Genomic DNA, 13,134 nt, shown 5'->3' with positions numbered 1-13,134 from the left:
GCTTCTTCTGCTCAACCCGCTGCAGATCGGAAGCCCTTCGCCGTTCTCTTCGTCTGCCTTGGTAATCAAATTTTGGCGAAGTTTAGGGGTTTAGGTGCATTTTTGGTCTATTTTGATTATTGTGTTTTTTTTTTCGGTGGGAATTTGAAGGGAATATTTGCCGGAGTCCAGCAGCGGAGGCTGTGTTTAGGGATTTGGTTCAGAAGAGAGGACTGGAATCTCGCTTCAAGATCGACTCGGCTGGCACCATTGGTTATCATGAAGTAATTTCTATGCTCTTCAGCAATCAAAAATTATATATATTTTTTGAAGGAAAAATGACTTCTTTTTAGGGTTAATTGCATACTGCATTATTATGGTGGCATACGTCATAAATATTTTATTAGCACCGACACCCAGCCCCAATTGCTTGCCCCTTTGTTTAACTGAAAGAAGAGCAAATTGCCCTTTAAATTGAGTGGAAAATTGTAATGTCGCCTGAGATACAGGTGTAAGAGCTAACAAAGTTGTTTAGAGGGGTATAAGTGGCTATAAGGGGGTGCATATGCAATTAACCCGGCGAATTATTTCAAATTTTCCATTTTTATGCTTTGATATGGTTTTGAAGGGTAATCCAGCAGACTCGCGGATGAGGGCAGCATCTAAGAGGCGTGGGGTTGAGGTAACTTCAATTTCGAGGCCCCTACGGCCATCGGATTTTAAGGAGTTTGATCTCATTCTTGCTATGGACATGCAAAATAGAGGTGAAATATTATGTCTTTTTCTAAAGTTAAGTGTAGGAAGTGGAGTAGTTTCTACGGAACTGATATTTGTAGCTTGTTGAGTAGAGGATATATTGAGTGCTTACGAGAGATGGAGCTTTAAGGAGTCACTTCCAGCCGATGCCCAAAAAAAGGTTAGTGGTAGTATTTGATACTGAAACATTACTTAGCGGGTTTAATTATTTTTTGTGCTTTGTCTCAATTTATGTGCTTAAATGTGCTTATTCTTAGAAGTCCTTCTGCTATTTTCTGAAACAATATAATAGTTTAAATACAATTAAACGTTTATATGACTATTTTCTCATGTCATAGCACGTCTGTCTTGGCCCCTGTAGGGCCATAGTAAATTATTGACAACAGAAATGATGTGGAGATTTTTTATGAGAAATATCACTCAAACAATGATGTAACAACAAAAATGCTTGCATTCCACCTTCTCATCGTCTATAATGGAATGTAATGCAAATATCTAACGAACAGTGCACAATATACCAATCACCAGGAATGAGAAAAAAAAGGTGGCATAAACATGTATTTGTCGTTGTGAGATAACTATGTTACCCAAGTATTAACCTTAATCCCCTCACCTTCCCAAAGTAAGACTAAGAAAGTAACAAATGTACCAAAAACTGGACATTATGTACAATGTCGTTAATCATCTGAAAACTACTTTATTCTTTTATTTTTTGGTATATACTTACACCTGCTATTATGAACAGCTAGCATGTGTTGAAGGAATAAAATGCCATATTCATTGAGGATGTGCACCAATGACTAGGACGGGTTTTTGACTATTTATTCTTGATCACATGGGTTTTGAGCTTATGGTCCAACTATAGATGAAATAATAACAAAATTAGCTGCCAAACATCATTGTTTCTTTCAGCTGGCTTTCAAGGCTAACATGGATTAAATCTGCTTGAGTAACTGCTCAACTTTCGTTCTATTTGGATCTTTTGTTGGCCTGAATTGTTGATCCATTGAAATCCTATTGAAATTTTTTATTCATACTCATTACAGGTAGACAATGAACTGCACTTTACCATGTTTTTCGGAAATATTTCAAACGTTGGTTAATTGGAAAATGCCTTTAGTTTACTGGCATCATATTAGCACTCTAAACTTAACATCATTCTCTATTAAATGTTTTAGTCCCAAAGTTTAATGTTGAATAATTCACTGATGTGGTGATGGTAAATACAATTAGATGCACAATGATAGAACACTTGCCTGCACCTTTTTAGTGGGTGTAGAAATAATCAAAGTCTACTTTAGTCTTCATAAGACATAATATTAAAGCCTAATTATATGTTTTGCAGGTGTTCCCATCAGTAATATGTGCAACTTATCTTGAATTCTTAAGCACCGAGTTGTCTTTGTTTTAAGTGACTTAAAACACTGCCTAGGACGAAATTTCTCATTTGTAGGAGGTTTGCACTAGATTTTACTTAGAAGAGAGGAGACATACATGGAAGCAAGGTGACTTGTATTTTTGGATGTGATTTTGCTATCAACCATGTACAGGCGTAGGATTTTGCTCTGTGCGTAGTCTAGGATCTCAGATTGGTGCATTTGGTGCATTGAAATATAATAAATTCAAGGAAATTTCTTTTCACTTTTACATGTAGTTTCTACATAGTGTGAGCAGTAGGTGAAACCGTGAAAGACATCTTAAAACTGTTCTTAATTTGCATTTTAGAGTAGGGCCTGATTGAGACTTTAGCGGTTTTTATTCTTTCCTATTGGATTTTTTCCCCTTAGGGGCTGTTTGTTTCACTAGTGGGCAAGAATAGGATTAGGAATCCGGTTTTTTTTATGGATTCCTACCTATTCCATAAAAAAATTTAAGACAAGTTTGTAGATTCATGAAATCCTTTTTTTTGCATTCTATGTTTGTTTCATAACATAAAAAAATAGAATCCAACTTTATAGAAACCCTCCAATTCCTAATCTCTAGTTTGGTTTGGAATGAGAAAATTTCTAGATAAACACTGTAGTAACGACTAGTGCCAACGGCTCGTTCAATATTCAAATCCGAAACACCGTAGCAACGGCTAGTTCCAAGGTCCTGGAGCCTATAAATTTAGCTTGAGGGCTTATTTTCCAATGCATTCTTTATTCTTACAAATTTATAAATTCTCATTGTTTGCAATTTGCCTCCCCGACATCAATATGATATCAGAAGAATGCCCCCAAAATTATGAAGTTTGTTGCGACTACAATCTCCGAACACCCATGAAACTAAATGGTAAAAATAAGGGAAGGTGTTATTAAGCGTGTGCAAAATTCCCAAAGAAAGAATGTAATTTTTTCGAATGGGCTGATGAAATAGGAGAAATAAGCAACCAAGGAAACCAATATATCAAAGAAAATAGGTACAGAGATAGATATTTTTTATTTTTTGAAATCAAAGAGGATGAAGAAAGAATTGAGACTTGTCGAAAATCAACTATTAGCTTGGAAAATGAAGAAAGAATTGAGACTTGTCGAAAATCAACTATTAGCTTGGAAAATTTCAGCAATTTTATTAGCAATTTTTTGTATTATTTTAATTATTATAAAATCAACTATTAGCTTGGAAAATTTCAGCAATTTTATTAGCAATTTTTTGTATTATTTTAATTATTATAAAACGCATGTCATGTACTTGTACTTGCAAAAACTATTGGTATTGTAATGAAAACTATTATTGGAATTGAGTACAAATTCTAGTTGATATTGTATGGCTCAGGAATAGATAAACTTGTCAAAACTGAATGCCCCACCTATAACTTACAGGTTTATTACAGATTGTATTCTAATGATGGATTACCTCGTCTAGACATTGTCAATTTAATGTAGGCTGCAATCTCATCATATTTTACCTCATCTAAATATAATAAACACTGTAAATTAGATTGCATTCTTAATAAACGCTAATCATCATCATTGTCAAATATCAACTATGGAGCACATCATGCTCTAGCCACATGTCAACCGATAGCAACATAACCCCAATGTTTGAGATCAAAACCGATAGCAGAAAAAACTGGCAAAAAAACCCAAAGCCAAATAGCTAAACAAGCTCCACCTGACAGTCAAAACCCCAACGCCAAGGAGCTACACAAGCTCAAAAAACCGATCGCAAAAAACCCATACGTAGGAGCTACATAAGCTTCACAAACTTGATGGCAAAAAAACCCAAAGCCAAAGAGCTAAACAAGCTCTACCTGACAACCAAAACCCCAAAGTCAAAGAGCTAAACAAGCTCCATCTGACAGCCAAAACCCCAAAGCCAAGGAGCTACACAAGCTCAAAAACCGACAAATTAAACCAAAACGTAGGAGCTACACTAGCTCCACAAACTTGATGGCAAAAAAATCCAAAGCCAAAGAGCTAAACAAGCTCCATCTGACAGCCAAATGTAGGAGCAACACAAGCTCAAAATCTAAGCGTAACAAACCCAAAGCAAAGGAGCAATACTAGCTCCACGTGACAACCAAAACCCCACATCAAAGGAGCAACAAATTAGCTTCACCTGTCATCAAAAGCAAAGGAGCAACATTAAGAATTCATTGGTCATGACTATCCATACTTACCTGCATCAAAAGTTAAAAAGTATCAATTCATTAATTACATGACGTCATAGCGTTTTCATAATAAGAAGTATTGCAACATTAATAGTTTGTAATAACAAAACGATATATGCGCAACAACATATACGCGTGCACAACAAAATGCTCCATCAAAATGTAACCCAAACCCAACAAATTAGTTAACAGACCAACATTGGTCGTTAATCAGGTTGGTAATGTACCTCTGCTGATCTTCCTTGGATTTTATGAAAAACCTTCTAGCTTCACGTTCATTGTCATATAAATGATCTAAAATCCTATCCAGAAATTCCTCAGAATATTCATTCCTATGTTCCTTCAACTCTACAGCCAACTGCTCAGTCCAATGAATAATGTGTTGATTTCTCATTGACTGAGACATTGAGTCAACAAAGGCACACTTCACGATTTTATTTTTTAGGTTTCTTGTTAGAGGATGAATTCATGTTGTCTTTACTCTTAGACTTATATCTAATGAGTTGTTTTTTGTTACAAGCATCAGATTGTGGTGTAGTTTCACTCTCCTCTGGTATCTCACTATCATCATCAGGAATAGGTATGGACCTACTAGATCCAATGTTAGCATACACAGGCCTAACAAATTCACCCTTAGCTTGGTCATCACCCATGATCACCTGTAAATTTTTGAAGTGAGGAAGAGGTTTGTTTATGTATGCTTTGAACTTAAATTTGGATTTGTCCTGCAATAACAAATAATCATAAATAACAAAATGTATTAATTACTAATGACAATGTAGATGTAATCATAAATAACAAAATGTATTAATTACTAATGACAATGTAGATGCTGAATGTTATACCTGAGACCACGATTTTAACGTTTCGAAATGTATTAATTACTAATGACAATGTAGATGCTGAATGTTATACCTGAGACCACGATTTTAACGTTTCGTCATCTAGTGTAATCATATTATTTGTTTCATCCCACCCAACTTTACTTATATCAAGGCAAGCCTTCATGTCATTGAATTTGTTTCTCAAGCATTTCAAATGGTTAATGACATGTATATGAGTGAAATCAGTCCTGAATTGCATGTTGATTTTCATCGCTGTTATTTTATAAGATTCTGCCTTGAAGTTCTTGTCTGACTTTAGCCCATCTAATGCTAATTCTGCAAGATAAGTAATGAGCACATCATCGTGCTCTGGAAGCCAAAACTTATTGGCCACACCTCTTGAGTTCAACCTTGTCCCCAAGACCGTTTTCCTATGAGCTTTTTTTTTCTTTTTTCATTGGTGAAGTGTGCTCCTCACCATCAACATCGTGAATAACCTTCCCAACTAAATCACCAGTGTTTGGTGAAAATTGATTAGGTCTACTACTTTAAGAACTAGTTGTGGGAAATAACAAACCTTGTGGATTGCTTAACATGCTCACGTATGATATTGACTATTGTGTCACTCCACCATAATTGACATCATATAGTGAGAATGGTGAGAATGTATGACAGGATGAAGTGAAAGGTTATGGTTGAACCTACGTGAAGTTCATGTTAATGTTAGCAGTTGGGTTTGGCGGATCGTTAGAATGAGAAGGCACGGTCTGCTTCTCTGCCTGATTGTTAGCCATACCTAATATATATTGCACAAGTAGACATTATTATTAAAGAAATTTAAATCAATATATAATATGCATGCATTTAACAAACAAGTTAGAAAAGGAATATATGAAACGCCTACATCTACATATCCACAAATCTATATCAACCTATATAATTAAATAACTGACAAATCTATATCAACACCTATATAATTAAATAACTAATAAGAATATTGAAATCGTAAAACCATATATCTACATATCCACAAATCTATATCAAGCAGTGAAACAACTATTTCATAGTTTGCACCCTAAGCATGCACGCTGATCAAACAAATATAATTAAGATTTTCATTCCATGGTTTAATCGTTTAAAGAACCGCAATAACAAAAAATCCAGAGAACCGAAAATCAATAATCAACTATGTACCAAAACCCTTGTTTCATGAGAGATTAGACATGTAATAAATTTTCAAAACCAGTGCTTTCTACTACCAATGTTAATTTCCTCAGAGCAAGCACAATGAAACTGTAATAAATTTTCAAAACCAGTGCTTTCTACTACCAATGTTAATTTCCTCAGAGCAAGCACAATGAAACGATCACATTAAAAGGGCGAAATGTTTTATACCTGCAATTGCCAAGGGAATAATTTTGAAATTGATGTCGTTGCCAACAAACCCCACCAGACGGAACATACCTACAAAACCCATCAAAGCCAATAAACCCCACCGGACAAAACATACCCACAAAACCCACCAAAGCCAACAAACCCCACCGGACGGAACAGACCCACAAAACCCACCAAAGCCAACAAAGCGTTGAGCCTCATCTTCGAAAAAGAAATCGAAGAGATGAGGCGGGATAAAGGGTCGCGGGAGAAAGCCGAAGCCAATATCTAGCGCGAAGAAGATTGAGAAGAGGTGGCGAAGCCAAATCCACCAACCGAACCCACCAACGTCATGAATCAAAGAACAGCGGGAGAGGAGGCGCGAAGAAGCTTGGGGAGAGGCGGGAGAAGAATTGTGGGAGTTGCCGATTCCAGATCTAGGGCTCGTGCTCGTGAAGATATGGAATCCGAAAACGAAGAGAAAGGATCGTTGTCAGCTTTTTTGAGCAATTCCTCTTGTGAACTTCTGATTTGGGTTTCCATAAAACATCGCTACTGTTCCACCTTTATAGATTTTGGAATCCATAAAAATTTTCTGAGCCAAACTCAAGATTAGGATTGATAAAGAATCTAAATATTACGTTTTTGCTACTGTCAGATCCAAATACCAATCCTTATCTATAAATTGGGTGAAACAAACAGCCCCTTATTCTCAGTCATCTCGGAACACCAATGAACCATGCAAACTGTCTGAAGGTATTTTATTCTGTTAATTCTCTATCATGAGCACCAATCTGCTTCTTAAGTCCCTGGAGTCATTATTAGGAAAAACTCTGTATGCTATGGCTGTAAAGAGTACCTGATAAACCTGAGTTTGCCTCGGAGGAAATTTTGTTATACTAATTTCTAGTCAGCATCCTGTGTTTTTCCCTTAGATGTTTTAACTTCTGTACCCTCACTTTGTTTTGTTTTTATTGAGTACTACCTCGTTAATTTCCACTACTTTTTTGGAGGCTTTTTTTCCTAATTTTAAACCCTCTCTTGCAGGTTAAGCTAATGTGCTCCTACTGTAGAAAACACAAGGAAACTGAAGTCCCTGATCCTTACTATGGAGGCCCCCAAGGATTTGAAAAGGTAAGCCAGATGGTTGAATCTCGCCAATTTAATCTAGAGATATACCAGAAACAAGCCTTATCCTGTAATGTCACGGGAAATATTTATTCTTATCGCATGGCGGAGTTAAACTCAAAAGTAGTTAATATGATTATGAAAAACATTATGAAGCTTCAGCATTTTATTGTTTTAAACTCGTTTGCAACGTTCAGGTTTTAGATTTACTGGAAGATGCTTGCGGCACATTACTGGACAGCATCCTGGCAGAGAACAGTCACATTACTGCGTCATAAGTTTGTTTGAGGATGCAGAATGTATACGTTATTCGAAAAGTTGCAGTATTTGGTGGCTATGCCGTGACCAATGTAAATCAATTTTATTGGAATTTTTTGTCCATAATCATCTCTGCAGAGGCAGTAAAATAAATAAAAAAAAACTCTTGTTGTGTGATCAAGGCTTGTATGATGCGTATCTGTTTTAAGAAGTGATTATGTGCTTTTTATTCGTATTTGCTCGTATGATGCGTATCTGTTTTAAGACTTGTTATGTTTGTTAATCATTTAAGACTTGTGATGTTTGTTAATCATTCTGGAGTTGCTCATGATATGTTCCGTGCTGTAGACTGTAAGTAGCGATTTTATTGTGTGAGGGAAAAAGAAAAGGAAAGTGTTTTGTGTTGTTTTGTTAATTAGGATTCTGATTACCTATTGTTTTTGCCCGAGCGTCGCATGGGAAGTAGATAGTGTTGCACGTGTATTGTGTATGGAAAAATGCTAAGGGCGTGTTTGGATGGGCGATTTTGAGCCCGAAAGCCTTCCACAGTGTCCCATCTGTGACAACTTTCGGGCAAAATCGTCTATAAAAAAAGACGATTTTGTCCGAAAGTTGCCACAGATGGGACACTGTGGCAGGCTTTCGGGCTTAAAACCTCCTCCAAAACCCGTAACCAAACGTGCCCTAAGTGTGGAGATCTAGGATCAGCAGCGCCTAATGTCAAAGTGGAGTTTTAGCACAAACAAATAATAGAGGTAAGGATTTTTTCCCCCTTCACATGACACATCCAAACTCGCAAAAATAAAATGAAATGAAATTATAAGTTTAAAACTTGGAGTTTGTCAAGACCATGTCTGCGAATAAACTTAGTATGAGTCGTTGTCAACCTTCAATCAATAATAACTTGGCATAGTCCGCATACTTCTTATAAACTAATAAGTGATATAAATAATTTAACACCAACTAGCTTCTTGTTGTTATTATTGTCATGTACCATTGTATCAAAAGTTTGTCGTCTTCTGTGAAAAAACATTCGTTGATTTGAAATCATATAAATAAGGATTTTTCAGATATTAGTCCCTTAAATCTTCCATAATTTCATATTAGTCACTCAAATCTTAGAAATTGCATTATAGGCCCTCAAATCTTAAGGGTCTTGCAAAATTGTCCCTTAGTTAGTATTTCAATTTAAAACGTAACTATGGTTGGGTTAACTTCAAACCTAACATGTGCAATCATCAAACTACCTATGTCGATGTTTCAAACCTTTGTGAAACTCATCTTTGGATTAGGTTTAACCATTGCAGAAGAAAAACTAAAGTGGATTTGGTTCTTTTACTTCAAGGTTTAAACGGGTCGGGCCCAGATAGTTGGGTTACGGGGCTAACCCGCAAAGTTTAATTAGGCCGTTGTTCTATTTCCTTTCTCTACTAAACCCACTTTTTCTCCGTCGTTCGATTTCTTCATCAATTTCCCGCAAAACCCTAGCCCTAATCTACCCTCTACCGGCGATATCACCGACGGAGCAATCGCCGATCAGGATTTCGTCATCGAAGCTTCAAAGGTATTTCTTCTCAATCTCCCAAGTTTTCGTGATTCTTGTCAACTGTAAAATTTTTATTTATTATTATTATTATTTACTATTTACGTCAACCAAATTCTTAGTGAGGATAGAAGAAAGAAGGTAAAGCCTTTGAATCCTCCAAATTATTTGAAGACACGAGTAGAAATTAATCATTATGCCTAAGATTAAGACGAGCCGGGTCAAATACCCAGAAGGATGGGAGCTTATCGAGCCCACACTTCGCGAGCTGGAGGCGAAAATGAGAGAAGGTTTGCATTAGTTTTCTCCATCACTATTGATTGATCTTCTGTTATTGTCTTAAAGATCAAATTTTGGTTGAAAGAACACATTTTTTTCACTGCACAGCTGAGAACGATCCACATGATGGGAAGAGAAAGTGTGAGGCTCTCTGGCCTATATTTCGGATTTCGCATCAGAAGAGCCGATATATATTTGATTTGTACTATCGGAGGAAGGAAATCTCAAAGGAGTTATATGAATTCTGTTTGGATCAGGGTTATGCTGACCGTAATCTGATTGCGAAGTGGAAAAAGGTTTGCTTCTGCGCTAACTTTTGTCATGCTTTCACTAGATTTATGTGTGCTTTGATACATGGAGTAATCTAATAATGTTAACTATAGAGATTCATGCTTTTATACATGTGTTTTTCGATACTTATATGGATTCGCTTCTTGTAATAAGGGGTGTTCTTATATAGTAAAGCAATGGGAAAAGAATATTGTATAATAACATATTCAAAAGGAAGGCTCTCAAATGAAGTAGTGGACAAATTATACGCTTGAAACAAGTACCTATGTAGATGAACTACCCCAAATGGACATTTGTGTCATAGTAGATGAGCACGGCGGTTTTAGTAGGTTCAATTTGATAACACCTGTAAGTTATTCTTTATTCTTTCAATGCCCCAAATTGCTTTGTACTATTTTTGTCACTAATGGTGGGTAAAGATGGTCTGATAATGCTTAAGTCTTTTTTGGCGAGATTTTTCTTCTTGAGGTTATCTTTCTTACACTTTTAACATAATTAATGCTAATCGCAATTCTAATGTAAAATGGATTAAAGTTATGGTTATTTGAGAAAAGCTAAGTTGCAGAGAGCTACCATGAGTTATCTATTGTTCTCTACTCTATTCTTTTTCCAAAAACCGGTCTACAATTTTTGTTTTGTTTTTGGTGTTGAATTAAGCACTCGTAAAATTACACAGCTGAGAAGTTCTCTTGTGTTCTTAGGTATTTATTTTTGTTCCAAAATGTTGTTGCTAGACCCTTGTTAGCCTAAAATTAAAACCAACATGAAACTTTCACCTGCTGTTCAAAGCTACTATTGCATAACTCATTGCCCAAATTCCTTGGTGTTTGCTTTTTACTGTTAAAATTGCCAGAAAACTATATTTAGCTTGCTTTATTGTTTGTAGCTCCCTCTGATTTTGCCATTTATGAAAAACTATCTATGTTATCTCAGTGGTCTGCATAAAGAGACAAACTCCATCAAATTCATCTGTTTAATACAACTCGAAAGAACCCAATGAACCCAAACACTGCCAGTTTTCCACTCATGCTCACAGATCATCATGATTAGCAGTAGCCACATTTCTTTCAACAAATTGTAACCCTACCCTAAATTGTAGAGGAGAGAATAATGATATGGAACATGAACAGAACTGCGTCATTGTAGTAAGATAACCACTGCAACATTTCTTCCCAGCAAACCTTGTTGTGTTGATTGTGCAGTTTCTTATAGGCATTTTACTTCACTCTTTATTTTCTAATTATACGTTTTCCCTTTATCTTTTGAGTTTTTGCAGTCAGGCTATGAGCGCCTTTGCTGCCTTCGGTGCATACAGCCACGGGATCACAACTTTGGGACCACTTGTGTTTGCAGGGTTCCAAAGCACCTCAGAGAAGAAAAGGTCATAGAATGTGTCCATTGTGGTTGCAGGGGCTGTGCGAGTGGAGACTGAAGTTTGGTACTTGGTGCATGTCATTAGATGTCAGCCATCAACATGCAAACCAGGTCCGCCAAAAATTAACTCGTAACATGGCCCTTCACATTTGAATTTAAGGCATATACTTCCCATTACTTCTGAAGTCAGTATATGTGAGTAGGAAAAGAACCATTTGATATTAATCAGCTTGTTGGCATCTGGAATTTGTGGAAGCAGCTCCGAGTTCTTTAAGCTATGAACTAAAAACTTGTCATAAATAATGGAACTATGACTACTGCAATCCATTGTACTCTTTATATTCGATGTTGTATGCTAATTTGGTTCCCATCAAACATATATATTCTATGTTCATCATGTGTTGTGTAACTTGTGTTATCCTGTGATATGGAAGGCTGTGCTTCCTTCATTTTTTATATTTCAGTAATTTTTTTTTTTTGAATCTTATTATTTCAACCACTTGTCATGTGGACTTTTTTTAATTGTTTTCAATATCCTGTTCCACTTACTCTTTTTTGTGAACTAACTGGTGTCACTCTATGAGTCTATGACGCTAGATAACAATAATTTATTGCACTATAGTACAAAGTATGTGATGAGGACAATAATGATAATTTTCCATAGTTGTTAGACTTTCTTTTATTTTAGTTTTTAATAAGGAAGATTTGACAAGTTTGACCAGATCTTAATTTAGTTTTAATTGTGATTAATTTAGTTTTAATTGTGAGAGATTTGAGGGATTTCTATTTTGGTAGGATTTTAATTTTGAATTTTGAATTTTTGGGTCAAATTTGGTAGTAGAGTCAGTTGTAGCAATTTGAGTGATTTGAGGGATTTCAGAATCTGTAATTTTTTCTCTTTAAAAGATTGTTGTAATCAGATTTTAGAGGAGAAAATTTGAATCAATGAAAAATTTTGTTAACTTATTATTGGTGTGAAGCCTCGGGTATGAAACCCTAGGCCGACGGGTGTGAAACTCTAGGCCGACTCCCCTGACTCCTCTTCCACAAACAGTCGCCACCTCCCCTGTTTCTTCTTCGTTTTCCCAAATTACCGCCCCCACTCTTCTCCTCCTCTAGTAGCCTTCGCCGTCGCCTCCTCCCCTGCTCCCTTCCACTTTGAGCAGCCCCGCCAATCACCCCCCACTTCTACTCAAACAGCCGTCGTTGTCGTCTCGCCCGCGTCCACTCATCGACCATATTCTCTCGTCACCCACGTCGCCAGTTTACACGTTGACCCGTCACCCTTGTCGTCGCTCAGATTTGCCGCCGTCGTCGTCGCTCAGTCGCCGTCGTTGTCGTCGCTCAGTTCGCCGCCGCGTCGTCATACAGTTCGACGTCGTCGCACCACCTCCAGAGGTCTTTCATGTCGAGCTTGTGTAGACCGACAAAGGTTTCGTTTTCTCTCTATTTTTTCTGTTAATCTCATTTTATTAGTTAATTGCATGAGTATTCCATCTCTAAACTATTATCATATATTCACTGTTTAGATTATATTTGTGAGTTGAGAGTAATTGATCATGTGACTGTTAAAATTTGATATTGATTGTAGAACTTGTGCATGATAATAAATATTATAATTAAATTGTTTGAGATGAGAATTATTCATAATTATTGGTGCAAACTTTGTTAAATCCATCTGTCACATTAGTTGTTTTGAATTTAATTCCTGCCAAAGATCATGAAATTTGGTG

At 36.4% G+C, this 13,134-nt stretch overlaps 2 protein-coding genes across 2 annotated transcripts; both read left to right on the top strand.

The window, feature by feature from the left end:
* On the top strand, positions 1–8,152 carry LOC109826878 (putative low molecular weight protein-tyrosine-phosphatase slr0328; the record flags this gene model as incomplete). The annotated part of the gene is made up of 6 exons (XM_020393894.1): positions 1–61; positions 151–263; positions 608–743; positions 828–895; positions 7,576–7,662; positions 7,854–8,152. Coding segments are annotated over 6 exons (546 nt in total), but the record flags the coding sequence as incomplete, so codon positions are not given.
* Positions 9,342–11,850, top strand: LOC109826162 (protein BUD31 homolog 2-like). Its single transcript, XM_020393152.1, has 4 exons — positions 9,342–9,478; positions 9,580–9,747; positions 9,845–10,032; positions 11,304–11,850. Exons 2-4 carry the CDS (start codon positions 9,654–9,656, stop codon positions 11,457–11,459), a joined length of 438 nt encoding a protein of 145 aa, XP_020248741.1. The 5' UTR covers positions 9,342–9,478; positions 9,580–9,653; the 3' UTR covers positions 11,460–11,850.

This window comes from Asparagus officinalis, chromosome 10, assembly GCF_001876935.1.
Source record: "Asparagus officinalis chromosome 10, Aspof.V1, whole genome shotgun sequence".
Lineage (NCBI taxonomy): Eukaryota > Viridiplantae > Streptophyta > Magnoliopsida > Asparagales > Asparagaceae > Asparagus > Asparagus officinalis.
This window is presented reverse-complemented; position numbering and strand designations above follow the sequence as displayed.